Below are 26,634 nucleotides of genomic sequence, written 5' to 3' on the forward strand. Positions count from 1 at the left end.
TTGAGTGGCTAGTTGGGTTGTTAGTTGGCTGGGTGGTTATTGAGTGGCTGGCTGGGTTGTTAGTTGGCTGGGTGGTTATTGAGTGGCTAGTTGGGTTGTTAGTTGGCTGGGTGGTTATTGAGTGGCTAGTTGGGTTGTTAGTTGGCTGGGTGGTGATTGACTGGCTGGCTGGGTTGTTAGTTGGTTGGGTGGTTATTGAGTGGCTGGCTGGGTTGTTAGTTGGCTGCGGTGGTTATTGAGTGGCTTGCTGGGTTGTTGATTGGCTGGGTGGTTATTGAGTGGCTAGCTGGATTGTTAGTTGGCTGGGTGGGTATTGAGTGGCTGGCTGGGTTGTTAGTTGGCTGAGTGGTTATTTAGTGGCTTGCTGGGTTGTTAGTTGGCTGGGTGGTTATTGAGTGGCTAGCTGGATTGTTAGTTGGCTGGGTGGGTATTGAGTGGCTGGCTGGGTTGTTATTTGGCTGGGTGGTTATTGACTCGCTGGCTGGGTTGTTAGTTGGCTGGGTGGTTATTGAGTGGCTGGCTGGGTTGTTAGTTGGCTGGGTGGTTATTGAGTGGCTTGCTGGGTTGTTAGTTGGCTGAGTGGTTATTGAGTGGCTAGCTGGGTTGTTAGTTGGCTGGTTGGTTATTGAGTGGCTTGCTGGGTTGTTAGTTGGCAGGGGTGGTTATTGAGTGGCTAAATGGGTTGTTAGTTGGCTGGGTGGTTATTGAGTGGCTGGCTGGGTTGTTAGTTGGCTGGGTGGTTATTGAGTGGCTTAGTTGGGTTGTTAGTTGGCTGGGTGGTTATTGAGTGGCTGGCTGGGTTGTTAGTTGGCTGGGTGGTGATTGAGTGGCTGGCTGGGTTGTTAGTTGGGTGGGTGGTTATTGAGTGGCTGGCTGGGTTATTAGTTGGCTGGGTGGTTATTGAGTGGCTAGCTGGGTTGTTAGTTGTCTGGGGTGGTTATTGAGTGGCTAGCTGGGTTGTTAGTTGGCTGGGTGGTTATTGAGTGGCTGGCTGGGTTTTTAGTTGGCTGGGTGGTTATGTAGTGGCTTGCTGGGTTGTTAGTTGGCTGAGTTGTTATTGAGTGGCTAGCTGGGTTGTTATTTGGCTGGGTGGTTATTGAGTGGCTTGCTGGGTTGTTAGTTGGCTGGGTGGTTATTGAGTGGCTTGCTGGGTTGTTAGTTGGCTGGGTGGTTATTGACTGGCTGGCTGGGTTTTTTGTTGGCTGGGTTTTTATTGAGTGGCTGGGTGGGTTGTTAGTTGGCTAGGTGGTGATTGAGTGGCTAGCTGGGTTGTTAGTTGGCTGGGTGGTTATTGAGTGGCTTGCTGGGTTGTTAGTTGGCTGGGTGGTTATTGACTGGCTGGCTGGGTTTTTTGTTGGCTGGGTTTTTATTGAGTGGCTGGGTGGGTTGTTAGTTGGCTAGGTGGTGATTGAGTGGCTGGCTGGGTTGTTAGTTGGCTGGGTGGTGATTGAGTAGCTAGCTGGGTTGTTAGTTGGCTGGGGGGTGATTGGGTGGCTAGCTGGGTTGTTAGTTGGCTAGGTGGTTATTGACTGGCTGGCTGGGTTGTTAGTTGGCTGGGTGGTTATTGAGTGGCTAGTTGGGTTGTTAGTTGGCTGGGTGGTTATTGAGTGGCTGGCTGGGTTGTTAGTTGGCTGGGTGGTTATTGAGTGGCTAGTTGGGTTGTTAGTTGGCTGGGTGGTTATTGAGTGGCTAGTTGGGTTGTTAGTTGGCTGGGTGGTGATTGACTGGCTGGCTGGGTTGTTAGTTGGTTGGGTGGTTATTGAGTGGCTGGCTGGGTTGTTAGTTGGCTGCGGTGGTTATTGAGTGGCTTGCTGGGTTGTTGATTGGCTGGGTGGTTATTGAGTGGCTAGCTGGATTGTTAGTTGGCTGGGTGGGTATTGAGTGGCTGGCTGGGTTGTTAGTTGGCTGAGTGGTTATTTAGTGGCTTGCTGGGTTGTTAGTTGGCTGGGTGGTTATTGAGTGGCTAGCTGGATTGTTAGTTGGCTGGGTGGGTATTGAGTGGCTGGCTGGGTTGTTATTTGGCTGGGTGGTTATTGACTCGCTGGCTGGGTTGTTAGTTGGCTGGGTGGTTATTGAGTGGCTGGCTGGGTTGTTAGTTGGCTGGGTGGTTATTGAGTGGCTTGCTGGGTTGTTAGTTGGCTGAGTGGTTATTGAGTGGCTAGCTGGGTTGTTAGTTGGCTGGTTGGTTATTGAGTGGCTTGCTGGGTTGTTAGTTGGCAGGGGTGGTTATTGAGTGGCTAAATGGGTTGTTAGTTGGCTGGGTGGTTATTGAGTGGCTGGCTGGGTTGTTAGTTGGCTGGGTGGTTATTGAGTGGCTTAGTTGGGTTGTTAGTTGGCTGGGTGGTTATTGAGTGGCTGGCTGGGTTGTTAGTTGGCTGGGTGGTGATTGAGTGGCTGGCTGGGTTGTTAGTTGGGTGGGTGGTTATTGAGTGGCTGGCTGGGTTATTAGTTGGCTGGGTGGTTATTGAGTGGCTAGCTGGGTTGTTAGTTGTCTGGGGTGGTTATTGAGTGGCTAGCTGGGTTGTTAGTTGGCTGGGTGGTTATTGAGTGGCTGGCTGGGTTTTTAGTTGGCTGGGTGGTTATGTAGTGGCTTGCTGGGTTGTTAGTTGGCTGAGTTGTTATTGAGTGGCTAGCTGGGTTGTTATTTGGCTGGGTGGTTATTGAGTGGCTTGCTGGGTTGTTAGTTGGCTGGGTGGTTATTGAGTGGCTTGCTGGGTTGTTAGTTGGCTGGGTGGTTATTGACTGGCTGGCTGGGTTTTTTGTTGGCTGGGTTTTTATTGAGTGGCTGGGTGGGTTGTTAGTTGGCTAGGTGGTGATTGAGTGGCTAGCTGGGTTGTTAGTTGGCTGGGTGGTTATTGAGTGGCTTGCTGGGTTGTTAGTTGGCTGGGTGGTTATTGACTGGCTGGCTGGGTTTTTTGTTGGCTGGGTTTTTATTGAGTGGCTGGGTGGGTTGTTAGTTGGCTAGGTGGTGATTGAGTGGCTGGCTGGGTTGTTAGTTGGCTGGGTGGTGATTGAGTAGCTAGCTGGGTTGTTAGTTGGCTGGGGGGTGATTGGGTGGCTAGCTGGGTTGTTAGTTGGCTAGGTGGTTATTGAGTGGCTTGGCTGGGTTGTTAGATGGCTGGGTGGTTATTGAGTGGCTATCTGGGTAGTTAGTTGGCTGGGTGGTTATTGAGTGGCTGGCTGGGTTGTTAGTTGCATGGGTGGTTATTGAATGGCTGGCTGGGTTGTTAGTTGGCTGGGTTGTTATTGTGTGGCTGGCTGGGTTGTTAGTTGGCTGGGTGGTTTTTGAGTGGCTGGCTGGGTTGTTAGTTGGGTGGGTGGTTATTGAGTGGCTGGCTGGGTTGTTAGTTGGCTGGGTGGTTATTGAGTGGCTAGCTGGGTTGTTAGTTGTCTGGGGTGGTTATTGAGTGGCTAGCTCGGTTGTTAGTTGGCTGGGTGGTTATTGAGTGGCTGGCTGGGTTTTTAGTTGGCTGGGTGGTTATTTAGTGGCTTGCTGGGTTGTTAGTTGGCTGAGTGGTTATTGAGTGGCTAGCTGGGTTGTTAGTTGGCTGGGTGGTTATTGAGTGGCTTGCTTGGTTGTTAGTTGGCTGGGGTGGTTATTGAGTGGCTAACTGGGTTGTTAGTTGGCTGGGTGGTTATTGAGTGGCTGGCTGGGTTGTTAGTTGGCTGGGTGGTTATTGAGTGGCTTAGTTGGGTTGTTAGTTGGCTGGGTGGTTATTGAGTGGCTGGCTGGGTTGTTAGTTGGCTGGGGTGGTTATTGAGTGGCTGGCTGGGTTGTTAGTTGGCTGGGTGGTTATTTAGTGGCTTGCTGGGTTGTTAGTTGGCTGGGTGGTTATTGAGTGGCTAGCTGGATTGTTAGTTGGCTGGGTGATTATTGAGTGGCTGGCTGGGTTGTTATTTGGCTGGGTGGTTATTGACTCACTGGCTGGGTTGTTAGTTGGCTGGGTGGTTGTTGAGTGGCTGGCTGGGTTGTTAGTTGGCTGGGTGGTTATTGAGTGGCTTGCTGGGTTGTTAGTTGTCTGGGTGGTGATTGAGTGGCTGGCTGGGTTGTTAGTTGGCTGGGTGGTTATTGAGTGGCTAGCTGGGTTGTTAGTTGGCTGGGTGGTTATTGAGTGGCTTGCTGGGTTGTTAGTTGGCTGGGTGGTTATTGAGTGGCTGGCTGGGTTGTTAGTTGTCTGGGTGGTGATTGAGTGGCTGGCCAGGTTGTTCGTTGGCTGGGTGGTTATTGAGTGGCTGGCTGGGTTGTTAGTTGGCTGGGTGGTTATTGACTGGCTGGCTGGGTTGTTTGTTGGCTGGGTTTTTTTGAGTGGCTGGGTGGGTTGTTAGTTGGCTAGGTGGTGATTGAGTGGCTGGCTGGGTTTGTTAGTTGGCTTGGTTGTGATTGAGTAGCTAGCTGGGTTGTTAGTTGGCTGGGTGGTGATTGGGTGGCTAGCTGGGTTGTTAGTTGGCTAGATGGTTATTGAGTGGTTTGGCTGGGTTGTTAGATGGCTGGGTGGTTATTGAGTGGCTAGTTGGGTTGTTAGTTGGCTGGGTGGTTATTGAGTGGCTGGCTGGGTTGTTAGTTGGCTGGGTGGTTATTGAATGGCTGGCTGGGTTGTTAGTTGGCTGGGTTGTTATTGTGTGGCTGGCTGGGTTGTTAGTTGGCTGGGTGGTTATTGAGTGGCTGGCTGGGTTGTTAGTTGGGTGGGTGGTTATTGAGTGGCTGGCTGGGTTGTTAGTTGGCTGGGTGGTTATTGAGTGGCTAGCTGGGTTGTTAGTTGTCTGGGGTGGTTATTGAGTGGCTAGCTGGGTTGTTAGTTGGCTGGGTGGTTATTGAGTGGCTGGCTGGGTTTTTAGTTGGCTGGGTGGTTATTTAGTGGCCTGCTGGGTTGTTAGTTGGCTGAGTGGTTATTGAGTGGCTAGCTGGGTTGTTAGTTGGCTGGGTGGTTATTGAGTGGCTTGCTGGGTTGTTAGTTGGCTGGGGTGGTTATTGAGTGGCTAACTGGGTTGTTAGTTGGCTGCATGGTTATTGAGTGGCTGGCTGGGTTGTTAGTTGGCTGGGTGGCTATTGAGTGGCTTAGTTGGGTTGTTAGTTGGCTGGGTGGTTATTGAGTGGCTGGCTGGGTTGTTTGTTGGCTGGGGTGGTTATTGAGTGGCTGGCTGGGTTGTTAGTTGGCTGGGTGGTTATTGAGTGGCTGGCTGGGTTGTTATTTGGCTGGGTGGTTATAGACTCGCTGGCTGGGTTGTTAGTTGGCTGGGTGGTTATTGAGTGGCTGGCTGGGTTGTTAGTTGGCTGGGTGGTTATTGAGTGGCTTGCTGGGTTGTTAGTTGTCTGGGTGGTGATTGAGTGGCTGGCTGGGTTGTTAGTTGGCTGGGTGGTTATTGAGTGGCTTGCTGGGTTGTTAGTTGGCTGGGTGGTTATTGAGTGGCTGGCTGGGTTTTTAGTTGTCTGGGTGGTGATTGAGTGGCTGGCTGGGTTGTTAGTTGGCTGGGTGGTGATTGAGTAGCTAGCTGGGTTGTTAGTTGGCTGGGTGGTGATTGGGTGGCTAGCTGGGTTGTTAGTTGGCTGGGTGGTTATTGAGTGGCTGGCTGGGTTGTTAGTTGGCTGGGTGGTTATTGAATGGCTGGCTGGGTTGTTAGTTGGCTGGGTTGTTATTGTGTGGCTGGTTGGGTTGTTAGTTGGCTGGGTGGTTATTGAGTGGCTGGCTGGGTTGTTAGTTGGGTGGGTGGTTATTGAGTGGCTGGCTGGGTTGTTAGTTGGCTGGGTGGTTATTGAGTGGCTAGCTGGGTTGTTAGTTGTCTGGGGTGGTTATTGAGTGGCTAGCTGGGTTGTTAGTTGGCTGGATGGTGATTGAGTGGCTGGCTGGGTTGTTAGTTGGCTGGGTGGTTATTTAGTGGCTTGCTGAGTTGTTAGTTGGCTGAGTGGTTATTGAGTGGCTGGCTGGGTTGTTAGTTGGCTGGGGTGGTTATTGAGTGGCTGGCTGGGTTATTAGTTTGCTGGGGTGGTTCAGGAGCGGGCTGCCTGGAGTGGTGACGTTGTTGAGCGGTGGTTGAGTGGTTGGCTTGTGGCCGAGGTGGTTGGGTGGATGCCTTCTCGGGAACTGAGCAATCAACGACCACGCAAACTTTTCCCATGGGCTCTCGCTGCTGTTGCTTCACGTGAGGGTCGCGAGGTCTGAGTGGTTGGTGGTTGTTGGTGGTGGCCGATAGTGGCCGGTGTTGGCTGTTGTTGGTGTTTGTTGTGGTGAGTCTATGGGTGGCTGTGTGGCGAGTCTATTGGTCTCTGTGTGGTGAGTCTATGGGTATCTGTGTGACGAGTCTATGGGTCTCTGTGTGGTGAGTCTATGGGTATCTGTGTGACGAGTATATGGGGCTCTGTGTGGTGAGTCCATGGGTCTCTGTGTGACGAGTCTATGGGTCTCTGTGTGACGAGTCTATGGGTCTCTGTGTGGTGAGTCTATGGGTCTCTGTGTGACGAGTCTATGGGTCTCTGTGTGGTGAGTCCATGGGTCTCTGTGTGGTGAGTCTATGGGTCTCTGCTGTGTAACGGAGTCTACCTTGGAGTAGTTGTCGGAGGTGGGTCACACGCAGCGCACTGCTGTGGGTGTTCTCTAGCTCTGTACCGCCTGCCCCCACCCCCTGCCTCTCCCCACCGCTTCTCCACCCCCCCTCTCCCCCCCCCTCTCCGCCCCCCCCTCTCCACCCCACCCCCTCCTCCACCCCCCTTCCTCCACCCCACCCCTCCCCGTCCTCCACCCCCCCCTCCTCCAACCCCCCTCCTCCACCCCCCCCTCCTCCACCCCCCCTCCTCCACCCCCCCCTCCTCCACCCCCCCCTCCTCCACCCCCTCCCTCCTCCACCCCCCCCTCCTCCACCCCCCCCTCCTCCACCCCCCCCCGCTCCTCCACCCCCCCTCCACCCCCCCTCCACTCCCCCCTCCTTCATCCCCCCTCTCCCCCCCGTCCCCCCTCTCGATGTGTGTGGTGTGTCTGGTGTGTGTGTGGTGTCTGTGGTGTGTCTGGTGTGTGTGTGGTGTGCGTGTGGTGTGTGTGTGGTGTGTGTGTGTGTGGTGTGTGTTTGTGGTGTGTGGTGTGTGTGGTGTGTGTGGTGTGTGTGGTGTGTGTGGTGTGTGTGTGTGTGTGTGTGTGGTGTGTGTGGGGTGTGTGTGGGGTGTGTGTGGGGTGTGTGTGTGTGTGCCGGGTCTAGGTGGTACGGCACAAGTTGTGTGGTGGACTCTCACCACCACCACAACCACCACCACCACAACCACCACGCTCACCACCACAACCACTCTCACCACTACCACTCTTACCACCACGCTCACCATTACCACAACCCCCACTCTCACCACTAAAACCACCACCACTCTCACCACCACCACTACCACTACTCTCACCACCACTCTCACCACCACGCTCACCACTACCACAACCACCACTCTCACCACCAAAACCACCACCACTCTCACCACCACCACTCTCACCACCACCACCACGCTCACCATTACCACCAATCCCACAACCATCCCCCATTTTACTCAAAACCACCATTACGCTTGCCCTGATCACCAAACTAACTCACCCACTCAACAACTTACCCAACAACCAACCACCCAGACACCCACCCACCCCACCCACCCACCCACCCACCCACCCCACCCATCCACCCCCCCCACCCACCCCCCCCCCACCCCCCCCACCCACCCACCCCCCCCACCCACCCACCCCCCCCACCCACCCCCCCCACCCACCCACCCCCCCCACCCACCCCCCCCCACCCCCCCCACCCCCCCACCCCCCCCACCCACCCACCCCCCCCACCCACCCCCCCCACCCACCCACTCACTCACCCACCCACCCACCCACTCACTCACCCACCCACCCACCCACTCACTCACCCACCCACCCACCCCACTCACCCACCCACCCACCCACTCACTCACCCACCCACCCACCCACTCACTCACCCACCCACCCACCCACTCACTCACTCACCCACCCACCCACCCACTCACCCACCCACCCACCCACTCACCCACCCACCCACCCACCCACCCACCCACCCACCCACTCACCCACCCACCCACTCACTCACCCACCCACCCACCCACTCACTCCCACCCACCCACCCACCTCACCCACCCACCCACCCACCACCCATCCCCCCCAACCCACCCATCCCCCCAACCCACCCACCCACCCACCCACTCACCCACCCACCCACCCCCCACCTCACTCACCCACCCACTCACCCCCACCCACCACCCACCCACTCACCCACTCACCCTCACCCACCCACCCACCCACTCACCCACCCACTCACTCACCCACCCCACCCACCCACTTACCCACTCACCCACCCACCCACTCACTCACCCACCCACCTACCCACTCACCCACCCACCCACCCACTCACCCACTCACCTACTCACCCACCCACCCACTCACCCACCCACTCACTCACCCACTCACTCACCCACTCACCCACCCACCCACTCACCCACTCACCCACCCACCCACTCACCCACTCACCCACCCACTCACTCACTCACCCACCCACTCACTCACCCACTCACCCACCCACTCACCCACCCACTCACTCACTCACCCACCCACCCACCCACTCACTCACCCACTCACCCACCCACCCACCCACTCACCCACCCACTCACCCACCCACCCACTCACCCACTCACCCACCCACTCACTCACCCACCCACCCACCCACTCACCCACCCACTCACCCACTCATCCACCCACCCACTCACCCACCCACTCACTCACTCACCCACCCACCCACCCACTCACCCACCCACCCACCCACTCACCCACTCACCCACCCACCCACTCACCCACCCACCCACCCACTCACTCACCCACCCACCCACTCACCCACCCACCCATTCACTCACCCACCCACCCATTCACTCACCCACCCACCCACTCACTCACCCATCCCCCAACCCACCCAACAACCCACCCCAGCGAGCAAGGCAACCCACCCACTCCACAGGGAGTCTCTCATCAACACCCACACAGCGAGCAGCAGAAGCGCATTGCGCGGGCACAGCACGAGGTGGTGCCCCCACCACCCCCACCCACCACCCCCACCCACCACCCCCACCCCACCACCACCACCCTCTACCCTGGGCTTGCTTCCCCGGCGGAGTAGAAAGGGCGCTGAGTGTCCATCTCTCCTCGGCTCTCTCCCCTCTCTCGCCTGCTCCATCATCAGCCTCCACCGTCCTTCATAAAACATCCCACCACCACCACCATCTTTCCCTCCCCTTCTCTCGTACAACTCTGGGTACGCTTCTCCCATCCAACCACCACCATCACGAAACAACAACAACAACAAGAACAGCAACCACCACTCAGCCACAACAGCTGCCACCACATCCAGCCGCCTAAAACAAAATTTTCATCATCACCAACCCACCACCAGCATCACCACCAGCATCACCACCACCTACTACCATCACCATCATCACTACCACCTACCACCATCACCACCAGCATCACCACCATCTACCACCAGCATCACCACCACCTACCACCATCACCATCATCACTACCACCTACCACCATCATCACCACCACCTACCACCACCACCATCATCACTACCACCTACCACCATCACCATCATCACCACCACCTACCACCATCACCATCATCACTACCACCTACCACCATCACCATCATCACCACCACCTACCACCATCGCCATCATCACTACCACCTACCACCATCATCATCACCACCACCTACCACCATCGCCATCATCACTACCACCTACCACCATCACCACTACCACCTACCACCATCATCATTATCACTACCACCTACCACCATCACCATTATCACCACCCACCAGCATCACCACCATCCACCACCACCCACAGGGGATAATCACACAAAGACACAGAGACACACACAGACACACACACAGACACACAGACACGCACAGAGACACATACAGACTGTAGGGGCAAGTGTTGTTAGCGAGCAGCACCTATGAAGGCCGGATCGGTACACGAGGGGGTGGGTGGCCAGCACCACGCCCGACCGCCTTTGTCTCCCCAGTGGCGATATTTACACACCGCACCAGGTACTCATTTGAGGCTGAGTCGACCTAGGGGAGGCCCGGGACCGGTTCAGATAATCGTCACTGGTGTTGGCCGTGAGCGGGAATCGAACCCGAGTCGCCAGGTTCATAGCGCAGCGTAGCGCTAACCGCTACACTACCGCTCCCCCACTAAACAGAGACACACACGGACACACAGACTCAGAGACACACACGGACACACAGACACACACAGACAGAGACACACACAGCCACAGACACACACACAGCCACAGAGACACAGACACACACACAGAGACACACACAAACACACACACAGAGACACAGACACACACAGACAGAGACACAGACAGAGACAGACAGAGACACAAAGACACGCAGAAACACACAGACAGAGACACACACAGAGACACACACACAGACACAGACACACACCCAGACACACACAGACACAGAGACACACACACAGAGACACACACAGACAGAGACACAGAGACACACACAGACAGAAACACACACGCAGACAAAGATAAAAAGATCCCCCATATAGCCTTAACAGACTGTAGGGGCAAGTGCTGTTAGCGAGACAGACACACACACACAGACACAGACACAGAGACACACACACAGAGACACACACACAGAGACACACACATAGACACACACAGACAGAGCCACACAGACACACACAGAGACACACACACACAGAGACACACACACAGAGACACAGACAGAGACACAGAGACACACACACAGAGACACACACACACAGAGACACACACACACAGAGACACACACACACAGACACAGACAGAGACACACACACAGAGACACACACACAGAGACACACACACACATAGATACAGACAGAGACACACAGACACAGACAGAGATACATAGACACACACAGAGACACACACACAGAGACACACACAGACAGAGACACACAGACACAGACAGAGACACAGAGACACAGACAGAGACACAGAGACACACACAGAGACACACACAGAGAGATAATTGCTGCTGCTGGTGGTGTTGTTGTATTTGTGTAGCGAGAGAGGAGGAGGAGGCAGAGGGGCGAGGCGAGGCCGGCAGACGGAGGAGGAGGGAGAGGAGGAGGAGGAGGGGGAGAGGAGGAGGGGGAGGAGGAGGAGGGGGAGGAGGAGGAGGGGGGAGGGGAGGAGGGGGGAGGAGGAGTCCGCGATGTCGCGAAGGAAGCAGGCGAAGCCGCGCGCTCTCAAAGGTGAGAGGGGACACCGGTGGGGGTGGGGGGTGTGGCGGGGGTTGTGAACTGTGTGTGTGTACTGTGTGTGTGTACTGTGTGTGTGTACTGTGTGTGTACTGTGTGTGTGTGTACTGTGTGTGTGTGTGTACTGTGTGTGTGTAGGTGTGTGTGTACTGTGTGTGTGTAGTGTGTGTGTACTGTGTGTGTGTACTGTTTGTACTGTGTGTGTGTACTGTTTGTACTGTGTGTGTACTGTGTGTGTGTACTGTGTGTGTACTGTGTGTGTGTACTGTGTGTGTGTGTGTACTGTCTGTGTGTGTACTGTCTGTGTGTGTACTGTGTGTGTGTACTGTGTGTGTACTGTGTGTGTGTACTGTGTGTGTACTGTGTGTGTGTACTGTGTGTGTGTGTACTGTGTGTGTGTACTGTGTGTGTACTGTGTGTGTGTGTACTCTGTGTGTACTCTGTGTGTACTGTGTGTACTGTTTGTACTGTTTGTACTGTGTGTGTACTGTGTGTGTGTACTGTGTGTGTGTACTGTGTGTGTTGTTTGTACTGTGTGTGTACTGTGTGTGTGTACTGTGTGTGTGTGTGTACTGTGTGTGTGTGTACTGTGTGTGTGTGTGTGTACTGTGTGTGTGTGTACTGTGTGTGTGTCTACTCTGTGTGTGTGTACTGTGTGTGTGTCTACTCTGTGTGTACTGTGTGTGTGTGTACTGTGTGTGTGTGTACTGTGTGTGTGTACTGTGTGTGTGTGTGTACTGTGTGTGTACTGTGTGTGTGTACTGTGTGTACTGTGTGTGTGAACTGTGTGTGTACTGTGTGTGTGTACTGTGTGTGTGTGTACTGTGTGTGTGTGTGTACTGTGTGTGTACTGTGTGTGTACTGTGTGTGTACTGTGTGTGTGTGTACTGTGTGTGTGTGTACTGTGTGTGTGTACTGTGTGTGTGTGTGTCTACTCTGTGTGTACTGTGTGTACTGTGTGTGTGTACTGTGTGTGTGTGTACTGTGTGTGTGTACTGTGTGTGTGTGTACTGTGTGTGTGTACTGTGTGTGTGTGTGTACTGTGTGTGTACTGTGTGTGTGTACTGTGTGTGTGTACTGTGTGTACTGTGTGTGTGAACTGTGTGTATGTACTGTGTGTACTGTTTGTACTGTGTGTGTACTGTGTGTTTGTACTGTGTGTGAGTGTGTACTGTGTGAACTGTGAGTGTGTACTGTGTGTGTGTACTGTGTGTGAACTGGGTGAACTGTGTGTGTGTACTGTGTGTGTACTGTGTGTACTGTGAACTGTGTGTGTGTACTGTGTGTGTGTACTTTGTGTGAACTGTGTACTGTGTGTGTGAACTGTGTACTGTGTGTGTGTGTACTGTGTGTACTGTGTACTGTGTGTGTACTGTGTGTACTGTGTACTGTGTGTGTACTGTGTGTACTGTGTGAACTGTGTGTACTGTGTGTGTGTACTGTGTGTGTACTGTGTGTGTGACTGTGTGCTGTGTGTGTGTGCTGTGTGACCTGTGTGTACAGTGTGTGTGTACTGTGTGAACTGTGTTTGTACTGTGTGACTGTGTGTGTACAGGGTGTGTGTGTACAGTGTGTGTGTGTACTCTGTGTGTACTGTGTGTACTGTGTGTGTGTACTGTGTGTGTGTACTGTATGTGACTGTGTGTGACTGTACTGTGTGTGTGTACTGTATGTGACTGTGTGTGACTGTGTAGTGTGTGTGTACTGTGTGTGTGTACTGTGTGTGTGTACTGTGTGTTACTGTGTGTGTGTGGATGGGTGTGCTGTGTGTGTCTGGCTGTATGTGTGTGGGTGTACTGTGTGCATCTGACTTGGCACGTGTGTGTGTGTGTGGCTGGGTGTACTGTCTGTGTGTGTGTGGCTGCGTTGTATCCGTGTGTGGCTGGGTTTATGTGTGTGTGTGAGGCGTGGTGCATCTGTCGGTCATCTCAGTAAGTCAACCCATGGCACCTGGATCTGTCCCGTGATCTGTCAGGGGTCACTCAACACTTCACGTGGACTTCAAGTGCACATAGCCGGTTGTTGTTGTGCATGTGTGTGGGTGGTTATATGTGTGTGTGTGTCTGTGTGAGTGCGTGTGCTTATGACTGGCTCCAGTTTAACAGCAGAGGTCTCACTCCGAATCAGTCGAGCGGCAATATCTTTTCATCGGTTGCGTAACGCTGTGTGGAAGCTACCTTCTCTACGCTTGTGAAACGTGGACCCCCCCTAATGGAGCATCTTCGCCGGTTAGAAACATTTAGGCTGGCCTGCCTACGATCCATCCTGGGTTTTACCAGGCTGGATTGTGTGAGGAGCTCACAAATCCTTGAAAGATCTGGGCAAGGTCCCATCGGTGAGCTCCTCCGGCGGGCAAGGCTGCGATGGCTGGGTCATGTAGCCCGCATGCCCAGCCACCGCATGCCGAAACAGCTTTTGTTCGGCCGGATCGAGGGGGCTAAACGGGCGCGGCACGGGCTAGAGAAGAGATGGATTGATGTGGTACAGGAGGACGTGGAGCTGAGTGGACTTGCCGATGACCGGTACTAGCGGTGTCAAGATCGGCCTCTGTGGAGGAGGCTCGTGAAGGACGCTGCTACTGGGCAGTTGGAGGCAGTCGCCCTCCAACAACAACGGAGGGCGGAGGAGCGACGCTCACAACAACGAGCAGAGCGCCGGGTGGCTAAAGCACAGCAGGTTGGCACACTAGAGGGCACAGGTGGTGCACCAGCCAGCCATCTCAGTCAGTCGACCCGTGGCACCTGGGTCTGCCCCGTGACCTCCTGCCAGCGGGCGTTCGACACTTCACGTGGCCTCAAGGTGCACATGGCCTGGCACAGGCGTCGTGGTGACGCCACCGCCACTTAGTGGCGAATGGCGTCTGTTGTTGTTGTTGTTGTGCGTGGGTAAGTGAATGGGACTTGCCGACACATGGTGTCTGTATATGTTACGAGCTGTACTACTACCTGGCTTCGCCCGGGACTTGGATGCACCACGGGCGGGCCGCCTTAGTCTCCCCAGTGGCGGTGTTCACACACCGCACCAGTTACTCGTTTGAGGCTGAGTCGACCTAGGGGAGTCTCCCAGGAGCGGTTGACGCAATCGTCACCGGTGGTGGCCGTGAGCGGGAATCGAACTCGGGGTCGCCGGGTTCGTAGCGCGGCGTAGCGCTAACCACTACACTACAATGCGTTACGCTTCCACACAGACACACACAGACACACACAGACACAGACAGACACACACACAGACACATACACAGCGCGCTAACCACTACACTACAATGCGTTATGCTTCCACGTGCACGGGTCACGTGACAGATTTGACGTCACAGCTCACTTGCCGTGAAAAAAAATCTACGCATTATTGAACATCCCCCCCCCCAAAAAAAACCCCAAAGTGTATTTTTAGAATGTGTGCATGGTGTACAGTCTGGAAAGTACCCACACGGCAAATTTGAAGTTTGTTGCATGTCGGGAAGTACGTTAAACATTTTGAACAGAAACACACAATCACAACTTTGCCTTTTTCATATATTTAAATGGAGATTTGGGTGCTCGTGTTTGTGTGGGTACCTCCTCGTGTGCCATGCCATCCTTCATCGGTGCTCCCTAACAGCGCTCGCCCCAGCAGCCTGTTACAGGCTGTACGGGGAGAGGGGCGTGGGTCTTTGTATATATGTGTGTGTGAGTGCAACGGGGGGGGGGATGGGGGGGGTGTCTACAGACAGATTCTGACCGCTCCACCTTCAACTAAAGTATAAGGCCCCCCCCTCGGCTTGTGCTGGATGGCCTCGGGGGGGAGGGGCAGGAGTCTACGACATTTCCTACCTGGCCAAACCCCATTTGGCAGAGGCAGGAGACTGAACCTGGCTCCCTCGGGGTTCCTCCAGAAACAGCAAAAAGCCACTGGCAGTGGCCACGTGGAAACTTCGAACGCTCACTGCTGGAGGAGAGGCTGCCTCTCCTCTGTCGGGAGCTGGACCGCTACCGCCTGGATCTCTGTGGCATTCAGGAGGCCCGATGGACCGGCTCTAGCTCTGGTCACCATGAGGGGTGGACAGTCCTCCACTCGGTGGCAGGAAACTGTCAAACAACAAGGGGGTTGGCTCTTCTGAGCAATATCATAAAAGGGGCATTTGAAAGTGGTGCTGAGGTATGGGAAGCTGCGAGTTCCAGGCCACTGTGGGCTCGCCTCCCCATTAATGGGAGGCGAGCAATGGGTGGTGGTGGTCGTGGTGGATCCCGTCCCCCTCGAAGATGAACGTCAGTGGAGGGGATGCACTCAAGGCCGATGAGTCCGATGCCTTCTATGACCTGGCTAGCTTTGGTGGCCACTCGGCATAGAGTCATCCAGTTGGGTGACTTTAATGTCCGAGTGGGTCATGACGCAGGCACCTTGGCTGGAGTGATTGGAAGGCATGGGCCAGATCGGCCGAGTAACAACGACAACAAATAGGAGGCTGCTAGACCTTTGGGCTTGTAATCACCAACACGCTGCTACGGCATTGGCACATCCACGCAACATTATGCATGCACGCCGGCTCCAAGAAAGAACATCTGCTGGACTAAATGGTGACAGAATATGCGGGTGCGAGCCCATGCCCTTGACACCAGGATCTAGCCATGGAGCTGATCTGCCCACTGTCCATTGGCTTTTCGTCTGTGATATGCGCCTGCCGTTTTTCCAACGCAGTGGCCTACTCTCAGTCGATGAACGTTGCAAGCAACAATTTTTATAATCATTTGTAGCTGAGGTTGGTATTGTCCGTCCCCCCCCCCCCTCTCCTCCCCTTGATACCGAGGGGAAATGGGCGAGGTTTAGGACTGTGGCTCATGCAGCTGCACAATGACTGATTTTGGGTACGCGTTCCAGACCTCCTCAGGGACCGTAGCTGACAGAGGAGGTGTTCCGGCTGGCTGCAAAAAAGTGACAGACCCACTCTCGCCATTTACAGTATCCCATGGTGGAAAATGAGGAGGCTTTGCTGCAGCCTTCGCTCAGAAGTTCAGAGAGCCTTTTCCTCTTGCAAGAATGAGTGGTAGGAGCAGTTTGTGGGTTTCTGAGTAGATGGAATCTGCCTCAATAGCCGGCGATCACAAATCCCTCTTTAATTCCATCAGCAGTTCTATATCTCTCACTATCTGATCTTTGACCCCTCCCCCCCAAGGAACAGGTCTGCAGGTTTGCTGAACGTTTCTTTGCGATCTTGTGGGAGGGGAAACCTCTTGGCCCAGATAACATCATTGGGCAAAGGTGGGGATGACCCTGCTGGGGCTGCCGTGCCTCAAATATTTGAGGAAGTGGTCACCCCCGGTGAGTGGCTGGCTGATGTGCCATCTTTCGAAAAGTATAGAAACCAGGAAATTATTGCCGGGAAGAGATGGCCTCCCCAGTGGACTTCTAAAGAATGGATGGTGGTGTGTTTGCGCAGACTAACCACGTGGTTTGAGAAGCTTTTCATGGCTGTACCAGAGGGATTTAAACAAAAAAATAATCTGGAACGCATTCACTGTTAAGCTGATCGATGCCCGGGTTCAGTGTTGAGATGGCCCCGTGTTGGTCAACCATGTTGTGTATGCCGACGATCCGGGTGATTGCTGCTCACTCGGAGAAGGAGTTGGAGGTGCGGCTGCTGAAAGCTTAAGGGTGACACTTAGAGGTGGGGGGGTCTTACCATGAGCCCCACCAAAACTAAGCGCCTGGCCCGAGTGTGTGTTTGTCATCAAATCTTCCGCAGTCGCGGAGAGAGTGGAGAAGTTGCCGTACCTGGGCAGTGTGCTTCCGGCCAGCTCTTATGTGGCAGCAGAGTTCCCACTCAAAATCAGTCGAGTGGCGTGATCTTGTTATCGGCTGCGTAATGCTGCTGCGTGGAAGCCACCTGACTTAACTCCACACGAAGCTTCAGGTCTTCAAGGCCACTGCCATGGGCCTCCCTCCCATTATTCTTGCAAAATGTGGAGCCCTCTAAAGGGACATTTCGTGCTGGTTTGAAACATTCAGGCCGGCCTGCCTACGATCCATCCGGGGTTTAACGAGGGCTGGATTACAGTGTGTGGAGCTCATTGATTCTTGAAAGACCTGGACACAGTCCCATCATCAGTGAGCTCCTCCAGAATGCGAGGCTGAGTTGGCTGGGTCATGTAGGCCCACACGCCCAGCCAACATATACCAAAGCAGCTTCTGTTTGGCCTGGATCGAGGGGGCTAAACGGGCACAGCACGACCTGGAAAAGAGATGGAGTGATGTGGTACAGGAGGATGTGGAGCTGAGTGGTACTTGCCAATGGCCGGTACCAGCGGTGTCAAGATCGACCCCTATTTTCGAGGCTTGTGAAGGACGCTACCGGGCAGCGGGAGTCAGTTGCCCTCTTAAAAACGATGGGAGAGCGGCGACGCTCACAACAACGAGCGAAGCGCCGGGCGGATAAATCGCAACAAGTGGGCAGAGGTGGTGCATCTGCCGGTCACCTCGGCCAGTGAACCCATGGCACCTGGGTCTGTCCCGTGACCTCCTGAATGCATTTGAGGACTTCTATGTGGCCCCAAAGTTCACGTGGCCTCAAAAGTTCACGTGGCCTCAAAAGTTCACGTGGCCTCAAAGTTCACGTGGCCTCAAAAGCTCACGTGGCCTCAAAAGTTCACGTGGCCTGGCGTCAGCTCCGTCGTGACGTCCGTGTCAGTTGGTGGCTGTTGGCGGCCACAGCTGAATGTGTGCGTGTATCTGTGTGCGGGGGAGCCGTAGTGTCGTGATTTGCGTGCTGTCCTTCGAGCCCGGCGAGCCGAGTTCGATTCCTGCTCGTGGCCAATCACAGTGGCGATTATCTGAACGGGCCCCCGGGTCTCCTGAAGGTCAACTCGGCCTTCAAAAGAATACCCCGGTGCGGTGTGCAGTAGACATTGCCACTGGGGAGACGAAGACGTCCGGGCGTGGTGCTGGTCAATGAGCAAGGTGTATCTTCATTGACCAGGGGTGGCACAGCTTGGCCCGCCTACTGCTGTATATTTGGAGTTTGCGTGTCTCTCTCTCTCCCTGTGATGAGATGTTAACTACCTCGCCTGGTACACAGGAGGTCGTGGCTGCTGTATATTTGGAGTTTGTGTGTCTCTCTCTCTCTCTCCCTGTGATGAGATGTTAACTACCTCGCCTGGTACACAGGAGGTCGTGGCTGCTGTATATTTGGAGTTTGCGTGTCTTTCTCTCTCTCCCTGTGATGAGATGTTAACTACCTCGCCTGGTACACAGGAGGTCGTGGCTGCTGTATATTTGGAGTTTGCGTGTCTCTCTCTCTCCGTGGTCGTGTGGATTTTTCTCGGGGGGGTCCCCCCCCCAGCCCCCTCCACAATTCGCATTTGGCCGCTGCCATGAACGTCCACGTGACGGCAGTGATGGAGATGATAACGGGACACTTCACTGAGCTGACATTTGTGACGGCCTACAGTATGTGGAGTCTGACTACAGAGCTCCATAGCCCAGTGGTGTGGGGCCTTACCTGGTAAAATAAAAACATCTCTAATCCGGCAGCTGCCCCAGCAGACACCCCCCCCCCCCTCTCTCTCTGCCCCCCTCTCTCTGCCTCTCTCTCTGCCCCCCCCTCTCTCTCTCTTACTATTTAAGGCCTCGACACAGAGGCATTGGGTGTCTGTGTGTCAATGTTGTGTGTCTCTCTCTGTGTGTGTCTGTGTGTGTGTCTCTCTGTGTGTCTCTGTGTGGTCTCTCTGTGTGTGTCTCTGTGTGGTCTCTCTGTGTGTGTGTCTGTGTGTGTGTCTCTCTGTGTGTCTCTCTCTCTGTGTCTGTGTGTCTATGTTGTGTGTCTTTCTCTGTGTGTCTATGTTGTGTGTCTCTCTCTCTCTCTGTGTCTCTGTGTGTGTCTCTCTCTGTGTGTCTGTGTGTCTATGTTGTGTGTCTCTCTCTGTGTGTCTCTCTCTGTGTGTCTGTGTGTGTGTCTCTCTCTGTGTCTCTGTGTGTCGATGTTACGTGTTTCTCTCTGTGTGTCTCTGTGTTGTCTCTCTCTGCTTGTGTGTCTGTCTGTGTGTCTATGTTGTGTGTCTCTCTGCGTGTGTCTCTGTGTGTGCCTCTCTCTGTGTCTCTGTGTGTCGATGTTATGTGTTTCTCTCTGTGTGTCTCTGTGTTGTCTTTATCTGCTTGTGTGTCTGTCTGTGTGTCTATGTTGTGTGTCTCTCTCTGTGTGTCTGTGTGCTGTCTCTCTCTGTGTCTCTGTGTGTGTCTCTCTGTGTGTGTCTCTGTGTCTGTTGTGTGTCTCTCTCTGTGTCTCTGTGTGTGTCTCTGTGTGGTCTCTCTGTGTGTGTCTCTGTGTGGTCTCTCTGTGTGTGTCTCTGTGTCTGTGTTTTGTCTTTCTCTCTTTACTTCTACCTGATGACGGTCGCTTGTGTTGCAATCGAAACGTCGAACTCTATTACTTAATGTATTTTCTTTCTACGTGACTTTACCGAATAGGATGAGCGTGTGTGAGTTGGTGTGTGCGTGAGTGAGTTGGTGTGTGTGTGAGTGAGTTGGTGTGTGTGTGAGTGAGTTGGTGTGTGTGTGAGTGTGTTGGTGTGTGTGCGTGTGAGTGTGTGCGTGTGAGTGTGTGTGTGTGAGTTGGTGTGTGTGAGTTGGTGTGTGCGAGTTGGTGTGTGCGTGAGTGAGTTGGTGTGTGCGTGTGTGAGTTGGTGTGTGTGTGTGAGTTGGTGTGTGTGTGAGTGAGTTGGTGTGTGTGCGAGTTGTGTGTGTGTGTGTGATTTGGTGTGTGCGTGAGTGAGTTGGTGTGTGCGTGTGTGTGTTGGTGTGTGCGTGTGTGAGTTGGTGTGTGAGTGAGTGAGTTGGTGTGTGAGTGTGAGTGAGTTGGAGTGTGAGTAAGTTGGTATGTGTGAATGAGTTGGAGCGATAGTGTAGTGGTTAGCGCTACGCTGCGCTATGAACCTGGCGACCCGGGTTCAATTCCCGCTCACGGCCAACACTAAGTGACGATTATCTGAACCGGTCCCGGGCCTCCCCTAGGTCGACTCAGCCTCAAATGAGTACCTGGTGCAGTGCGTAGTAAACATCGCCACTGGGGAGACAAAGGCGGCCGGGCGTGGTGCTGGCCACCCACCCCCTCGTGTACCATTACCTGCCTTCACAGGTGCTGCTCGCTAACAGCACTTGCCCCTACAGTCCGTTGAGGCTACACGGGGATCTTTGCGTGCGTGCGCTGCCTCGCGTTCCGTTGCGGGTTTTTCCTGAAGCCCCCGCCGCCTTTATGACGTCACTGCCCATCCACAACCAAAACGCCTCCACCACCACCACCACCACCACCCCCCTCCCACTCTCTCCATCTCCACGCTCTCTCCCTCTGTCTGTCGCTGTCTGAGGCCCCTCGCCGTGTGAGTCTCTCTCTCTCTCTCTGTGTGTGTGTCTGTGACTGCTCTCCCTCGCTCTGTCCCTCCGCCACGCTCGCTCGGTCTGACAGCCCGCGTTGACGCAGAAAGCATCCACAGTGTCTCTCGTCTGCCGCCTCTCTCTCGCTTGCGACTCGCTCCAGGGGTTGAGTTTCTCTCATCCTGCCACCGGGCTTGAACGCTCGCTCCAGGGATGAGTTTCTCACTCCAGGGATGAGTTTCTCACTCCAGGGATGAGTTTCTCGCTCCAGGGATGACTTTCTCTCTCCAGGAATGAGTTTCTCCCCTCCTGTCCACAGCTTGAACGCTCGCTCCAGTGATGAGTTTCTCTCTCCAGGGATGAGTTTCTCACTCCAGGGATGAGTTTCTCTCTCCAGGGATGAGTTTCTCTCTCCAGGGATGAGTTTCTCTCTCCAGGGATGAGTTTCTCTCTCCAGGGATGAGTTTCTCTCTCCAGGGATGAGTTTCTCACTCCCAGGGATGAGTTTCTCTCTCCAGGGATGAGTTTCTCTCTCCAGGGATGAGTTTCTCTCTCCAGGGATGAGTTTCTCTCTCCAGGGATGAGTTTCTCTCTCCAGGGATGAGTTTCTCACTCCAGGGATGAGTTTCTCGCTCCAGGGATGAGTTTCTCACTCCAGGGATGAGTTTCTCACTCCAGGGATGAGTTTCTCGCTCCAGGGATGAGTTTCTCACTCCAGGGATGAGTTTCTCGCTCCAGGGATGAGTTTCTCACTCCAGGGATGAGTTTCTCTCTCCAGGGATGAGTTTCTCACTCCAGGGATGAGTTTCTCACTCCAGGGATGAGTTTCTCACTCCAGGGATGAGTTTCTCGCTCCAGGGATGAGTTTCTCGCTCCAGTGATGAGTTTCTCACTCCAGGGATGAGTTTCTCACTCCAGGGATGAGTTTCTCTCTCCAGGGATGAGTTTCTCTCTCCAGGGATTAGTTTCTCACTCCAGGGATGAGTTTCTCGCTCCAGCGATGAGTTTCTCACTCCAGGGATGAGTTTCTCTCTCCAGGGATGAGTTTATCACTCCAGGGATGAGTTTCTCTCTCCAGGGATGAGTTTCTCACTCCAGGGATGAGTTCTCACTCCAGGGATGAGTTTCTCTCTCCAGGGATGAGTTTCTCACTCCAGGGATGAGTTTCTCACTCCAGGGATGAGTTTCTCACTCCAGGGATGAGTTTCTCTCTCCAGGGATGAGTTTCTCTCTCCAGGGATGAGTTTCTCTCTCCAGGGATGAGTTTCTCTCTCCAGGGATGAGTTTCTCTCTCCAGGGATGAGTTTCTCACTCCAGGGATGAGTTTCTCACTCCAGGGATGAGTTTCTCTCTCCAGGGATGAGTTTCTCTCTCCAGGGATGAGTTTCTCTCTCCAGGGATGAGTTTCTCTCTCCAGGGATGAGTTTCTCGCTCTAGGGGTGAGTTTCTCTCTCCAGGGATGAGTTTCTCTCATCCTTTCCCAAGCTTGAACGCTCGCTCCAGGGATGAGTTTCTCTCTCCAGGGATGAGTTTCTCGCTCCAGGGATGTGTGGATGTTGAACTTCTTTTGCACCCTACGGAGCCAACCGTGCTAATCGAATCGGAGGTGCGGAGGACGGACAACAAACGAAACGCGAGGACAAGCAGTCCTGAAGAATTACGTTTGTCACGTCGAGACGATTTGAAAGTGGAAAGCTCTCGGCGGCTGCCTAATATCGTATGGAGCAGGAGCGTTCCAGACGGCTGCAGAAGCGCATCTGAAGGCGCGCGATGCGGTTGACCCCTCCACCCCCCACCACCGTCTTTGTTCGACGGCTCAGCCAAAAGGCCGCTACCCCTGCTGCGAGGATGAGCGGAGTTCACGTGACGATTGTTCATGGCACCTTGCCGAGATGGGCAGCGAGGTGTCGTGATTCACTTGTGGCGTGCGCTCGTGTTTGCGTGTCACGATCGCCGCCTTATAATGAACGCCGCTGTTCGTTGGCAGCCGCAAGTCCAGCGCGGCTAGGCGAGCACGGTTGGGATCTCACGGTTCTACCTGAACCTTTAAAGCAACGCACCCATAGCACGTGCATTGCAGTGGCCTCCTGTCCTGCATCGCCATTAGGAGTCTATGGGGTCTCTGAGTGAGTCTATGGGGGTCTCTGTGTGAGTCTATGGGGTCTCTGTGTGAGTCTATGGGGTCTCTGTGTGAGTCTATCGGGTCTCTGTGTAAGGCTATGGGGTCTCTGTGTGAGTCTATGGGGTCTCTGTGTGAGTCTATGGGGTCCCTGTGTGAGTCTATGGGGTCTCTGTGTGTGAATCTATGGGGTCTCTGTGTGTGAGGCTATGGGGTCTCTGTGTGAGTCTATAGGCCTCTGTGTGAGTCTATGGGGTCTCTGTGTGAGTCTATGGGTCTCTGAGTGAATCTATGGGGTCTCTGTGTGAGTCTATGGGGTCTCTGTGTGAGTCTATGGGGTCTCTGTGTGAGTCTATGGGGTCTCTGTGTGAGTCTATGGGGTCTCTGTGTGAGTCTATGGGGTCACTGTGTGAGTCTATGGGGTCTCTGTGTGAGTCTTTGGGGTCTCTGTGTGAGTCTATGGTGTCTCTATGTGAGTCTATGGGGTCTCTGTGTGAGTCTATGGGGCCTCTGTGTGAGTCTATGGGGTCTCTGTGTGAGTCTATGGGGTCTCTGTGTGTGAATCTATGCGGTCTGTGTGTGTGAGGCTATGGGGTCTCTGTGTGAGTCTATGGGGTCTCTGTGTGAGTCCATGGGTCTCTGTGTGAGTCTATGGGGTCTCTGTGTGAGTCTATGGGTCTCTGAGAGAGTCTATGGGGTCTCTGTGTGAGTCTATGGGGTCTCTGTGTGAGTCTATGGGGTCTCTGTGTGAGTCTATGGGGTCTCTGTGTGAGTCTATGGGGGTCTCTGTGTAAGTCTATAGGTCTCTGTGTGAGGCTATGGGGTCTCTGTGTGAGTCTATGGGTCTCTGTGTGAGTCTATGGGTCTGTGTGTGAGTCTATGGGTCTCTGAGGAAGTCTATGGGGTCTCTGTGTGAGTCTATGGGGTCTCTGTGTGAGTCAATGGGGTCTCTGTGTGAGTCTATGGGGTCTCTGTGTGAGTCTATGGGTCTCTGTGTGAGTCTACGTGTCTCTGTGTAAGTCTATAGGTCTCTGTGTAAATCTATGGGTCTCTGTGTGAGGCTATGGGTCTCTGTGTGAGGCTAGGGTCTCTGCGTGTGTCTATGTGTGAGTCTATAGGTCCCTGTGTGAGTCTGTGGGGTCCTGTGTGAGTCTATGGTCTCTGTGTGAGTCTATGGGTCTTTGTGTGAGTCTTTGGGTCCCTGTGTGAGTCTATGGGTCTCTGTGTGAGTCTCTGGGCCTCTCTGTGTTAGTCTATGGGTCTCTGTGTGAGTCTATGGGTCTCTGTGTGAGTCTATGGGTCTCTGTGTGAGTCTATGGGTCTGTGTGTGAGTCTATGGGTCTCTGTCTGAGTCTATGTGTCTCTGTGTGAGTCTATGGGTCTGTGTGTGAATCTATGGGTCTCTCTGTGAGTCTCTGGGCTCTCTGTGAGTCTATGGGTCTGTGTGTGAGTCTATGGGTCTCTGTGTGAGTCTATGGGTCTCTGTGTGAGTCTATGGGTCTCTGTGTGAGTCTATGGGTCTGTGTGTGAATCTATGGGTCTCTCTGTGAGTCTCTGGGCCTCTCTGTGAGTCTATGGGTCTGTGTGTGAGTCTATGGGTCTCTGTGTGAGCCTATGGGCCTCTCTGTGAGTCTATGGGCCTCTCTGTGAGTCTATGGGTCTGTGTGTGAGTCTGTGGGTCTCTGTGTGAGTCTATGGGCCTCTCTGTGAGTCTATGGGCCTCTCTGTGAGTCTATGGGCCTCTCTGTGTGAGTCTATGGGTCTGTGTGTGAGTCTATGGGCCTCACTGTGTGAGTCTATGGGGTCTCTCTGTGAGTCTATGGGTCTCTGTGTGAGTCTGTGGGTCTCTGTGTGAGTCTATGGGTCTCTGTGTGAGTCTATGGGTCTCTGTGAGTCTATGGGCCTCTCTGTGTGAGTCTATGGGTCTCTGTGAGTCTATGGGTCTGTGTGTGAAACTATGGGTCTCTCTGTGAGTCTCTGGGCCTCTCTGTGAGTCTATGGGCCTCTCTGTGTGAGTCTATGGGCCTCTCTGTGTGAGTCTATGGGCCTCTCTGTGAGTCCATGAGTCTCTGTGTGAGTCTCTGGGCCTCTCTGTGTGAGTCTATGTGTCTCTGTGTAAGTCTATAGGTCTCTGTGTGAGTCTACGGGTCTCTTTGTAAGTCCTCGGGTCTCTTCGTGGGCCTACGGCTGACCGCGCGAGTCTGTAGGGAGCGTCAGTGTGGCGGCTTCTGGGCTGCACTACGAACGCCGCCGACCCGAGTTCGATCCCCGCTCACGGTCCACACCAGCGACCGATTCATTTTGATCATGGCCTGGGCCCTCTCCCAGGTCGACTCGGCCTCAAATGAGTAGCGTGGGCGCTGTACACATGGGAGGACAGACTCGCCGCTGTCGCCCCCCGTGCCCTGGGAACGTGGAGTTTCCCCCGGTGCCTCCTGCGGCGCTGTGAACGGGAGACGAGAGGCCGGCAATATTCTCGGTGTGCCACAACCGATTTGCTGTGCCCTCGAAAAGAGACCGGCCGCTGTCGCCTCCTGTAATGAAGGCACGGCACGACAAGGGGTCCTCCCTCCCTCCCTTCCTCCCTCCCTCCCTCCCTCCCCTCCCTCCCCTCCCCTTCCCTCCCCCTCCCTCCCTCCCTCTCCTCCCTCCCTCCCTCCCTTCCCTCCCCTCCCTCCCTCCCCTCCCTCCCCTCCCTCCCTCTCCCTCCCTCCCTCCTCCCCTCCCCTCCCTCCCCTCCCTCCCCTCCCTCCCTCCCTCCCTCCCTCCCCTCCCTCCCTCCCTCCCTCCCTCCCCCCCCTCCCTCCCTCCCCTCCTCCCCCCCCTCCCTCCCCTCCCTCCCCTCCCTCCCTCCCCTCCCTCCCTCCCCTCCCTCCCCTCCCTCCCTCCCCTCCTCCTCCCTCCCTCCCTCCCCTCCTCCCTCCCCTCCCTCCCTCCCCCCCTCCCTCCCTCCCTCCCCCCCTCCCCCTCCCCCTCCCTCCCTCCCCCCTCCCTCCCTCCCTCCTCTCCTCCCTCCCCTCCCTCCCCTCCCCTCCCTCCCCTCCCCTCCCTCCCCTCCCCTCCCTCCCTCCCTCCCCTCCTCCCCTCCCTCCCCTCCCTCCCCTCCCCTCCCCTCCCTCCCCTCCCCTCCCCCCTCCTCCCCTCCCTCCCTCCCCTCCCTCCCTCCCCTCCCTCCCTCCCCTCCCCTCCCTCCCTCCCCTCCCTCCCTCCCCCTTCCCTCCCCTCCTCCCTCCCTCCCTCCCTCCCCCCTTCCCTCTCCCTCCCTCTCCCTCCCTCCTCCCTCCCTCCCCCTCCCTCCCTCCCTCCCTCCCCTCCCTCCCCTCCCTCCCTCCCCTCCCTCCCTCCCCCCCCTCCCTCCCTCCCCTCCTCCTCCTCCCTCCCTCCCCTCCCTCCCTCCTCCCTCCCCTCCCTCCCTCCCTCCTCCCTCCCTCCCCTCCCTCCCCTCCCTTCCCCTCCCCTCCCTCCCTCCCCCTCCCTCCCCTCCCTCCCCCCCTCCCTCCCTCCCTCCCTCCCCTCCCTCCTCCCTCCCTCCCTCCCTCCCCTCCCCCTCCCTCCCCTCCCTCCCCTCCCCTCCCTCCCTCCCTCCCTCTCCCTCCCTCTCCCTCCTCCCCTCCTCCCTCCCTCCCTCCCCCTCCCTCCCCCTCCCTCCCCCCTCCCTCCCTCCCCTCCTCCCCTCCCTCCCCTCCCTCCCTCCCTCTCCCTCCCTCCCCTCCCTCTCTCTCCTCCTCCTCACTCCCTCCCTCTCCCTCCCTCCCTCCCTCCCTCCTCCCTCCCTCCCCCCCTCCCCTCCCTCCCTCCCTCCCTCCCCTCCCTCCTCCTCACTCCTCCTCCCTCCCTCCCCTCCCCTCCCTCGTCCCTCCC

The 26,634-nt window shown here is 55.2% G+C and overlaps 1 protein-coding gene across 5 annotated transcripts in view; it reads left to right on the top strand.

The window, feature by feature from the left end:
• The window catches only part of ZNF423 (zinc finger protein 423), a 273,642-nt gene that overhangs the window by 43,987 nt on the left and 203,021 nt on the right, over positions 1 to 26,634 (top strand). For 3 of the 5 annotated variants that reach the window (XM_076054968.1, XM_076054972.1, XM_076054971.1), the window contains exon 2: positions 11,119 to 11,309. In XM_076054968.1, coding sequence (XP_075911083.1) covers positions 11,270 to 11,309 — 40 coding nt within the window. In that variant the 5' untranslated portion in view covers positions 11,119 to 11,269. Of the gene's footprint in view, positions 1 to 8,963; positions 9,055 to 9,119; positions 9,286 to 11,118; positions 11,310 to 26,634 lie in introns of those variants that run through there. The other 2 variants (XM_076054970.1, XM_076054969.1) reach the window with 2 other exon arrangements.

This window comes from Petromyzon marinus, chromosome 69, assembly GCF_048934315.1.
Source record: "Petromyzon marinus isolate PM22_M1 ecotype Great Lakes invasive population chromosome 69, UKy_Petmar_22M1.pri1.0, whole genome shotgun sequence".
In the NCBI taxonomy this organism is placed as follows: Eukaryota; Metazoa; Chordata; class Hyperoartia; order Petromyzontiformes; family Petromyzontidae; genus Petromyzon; species Petromyzon marinus.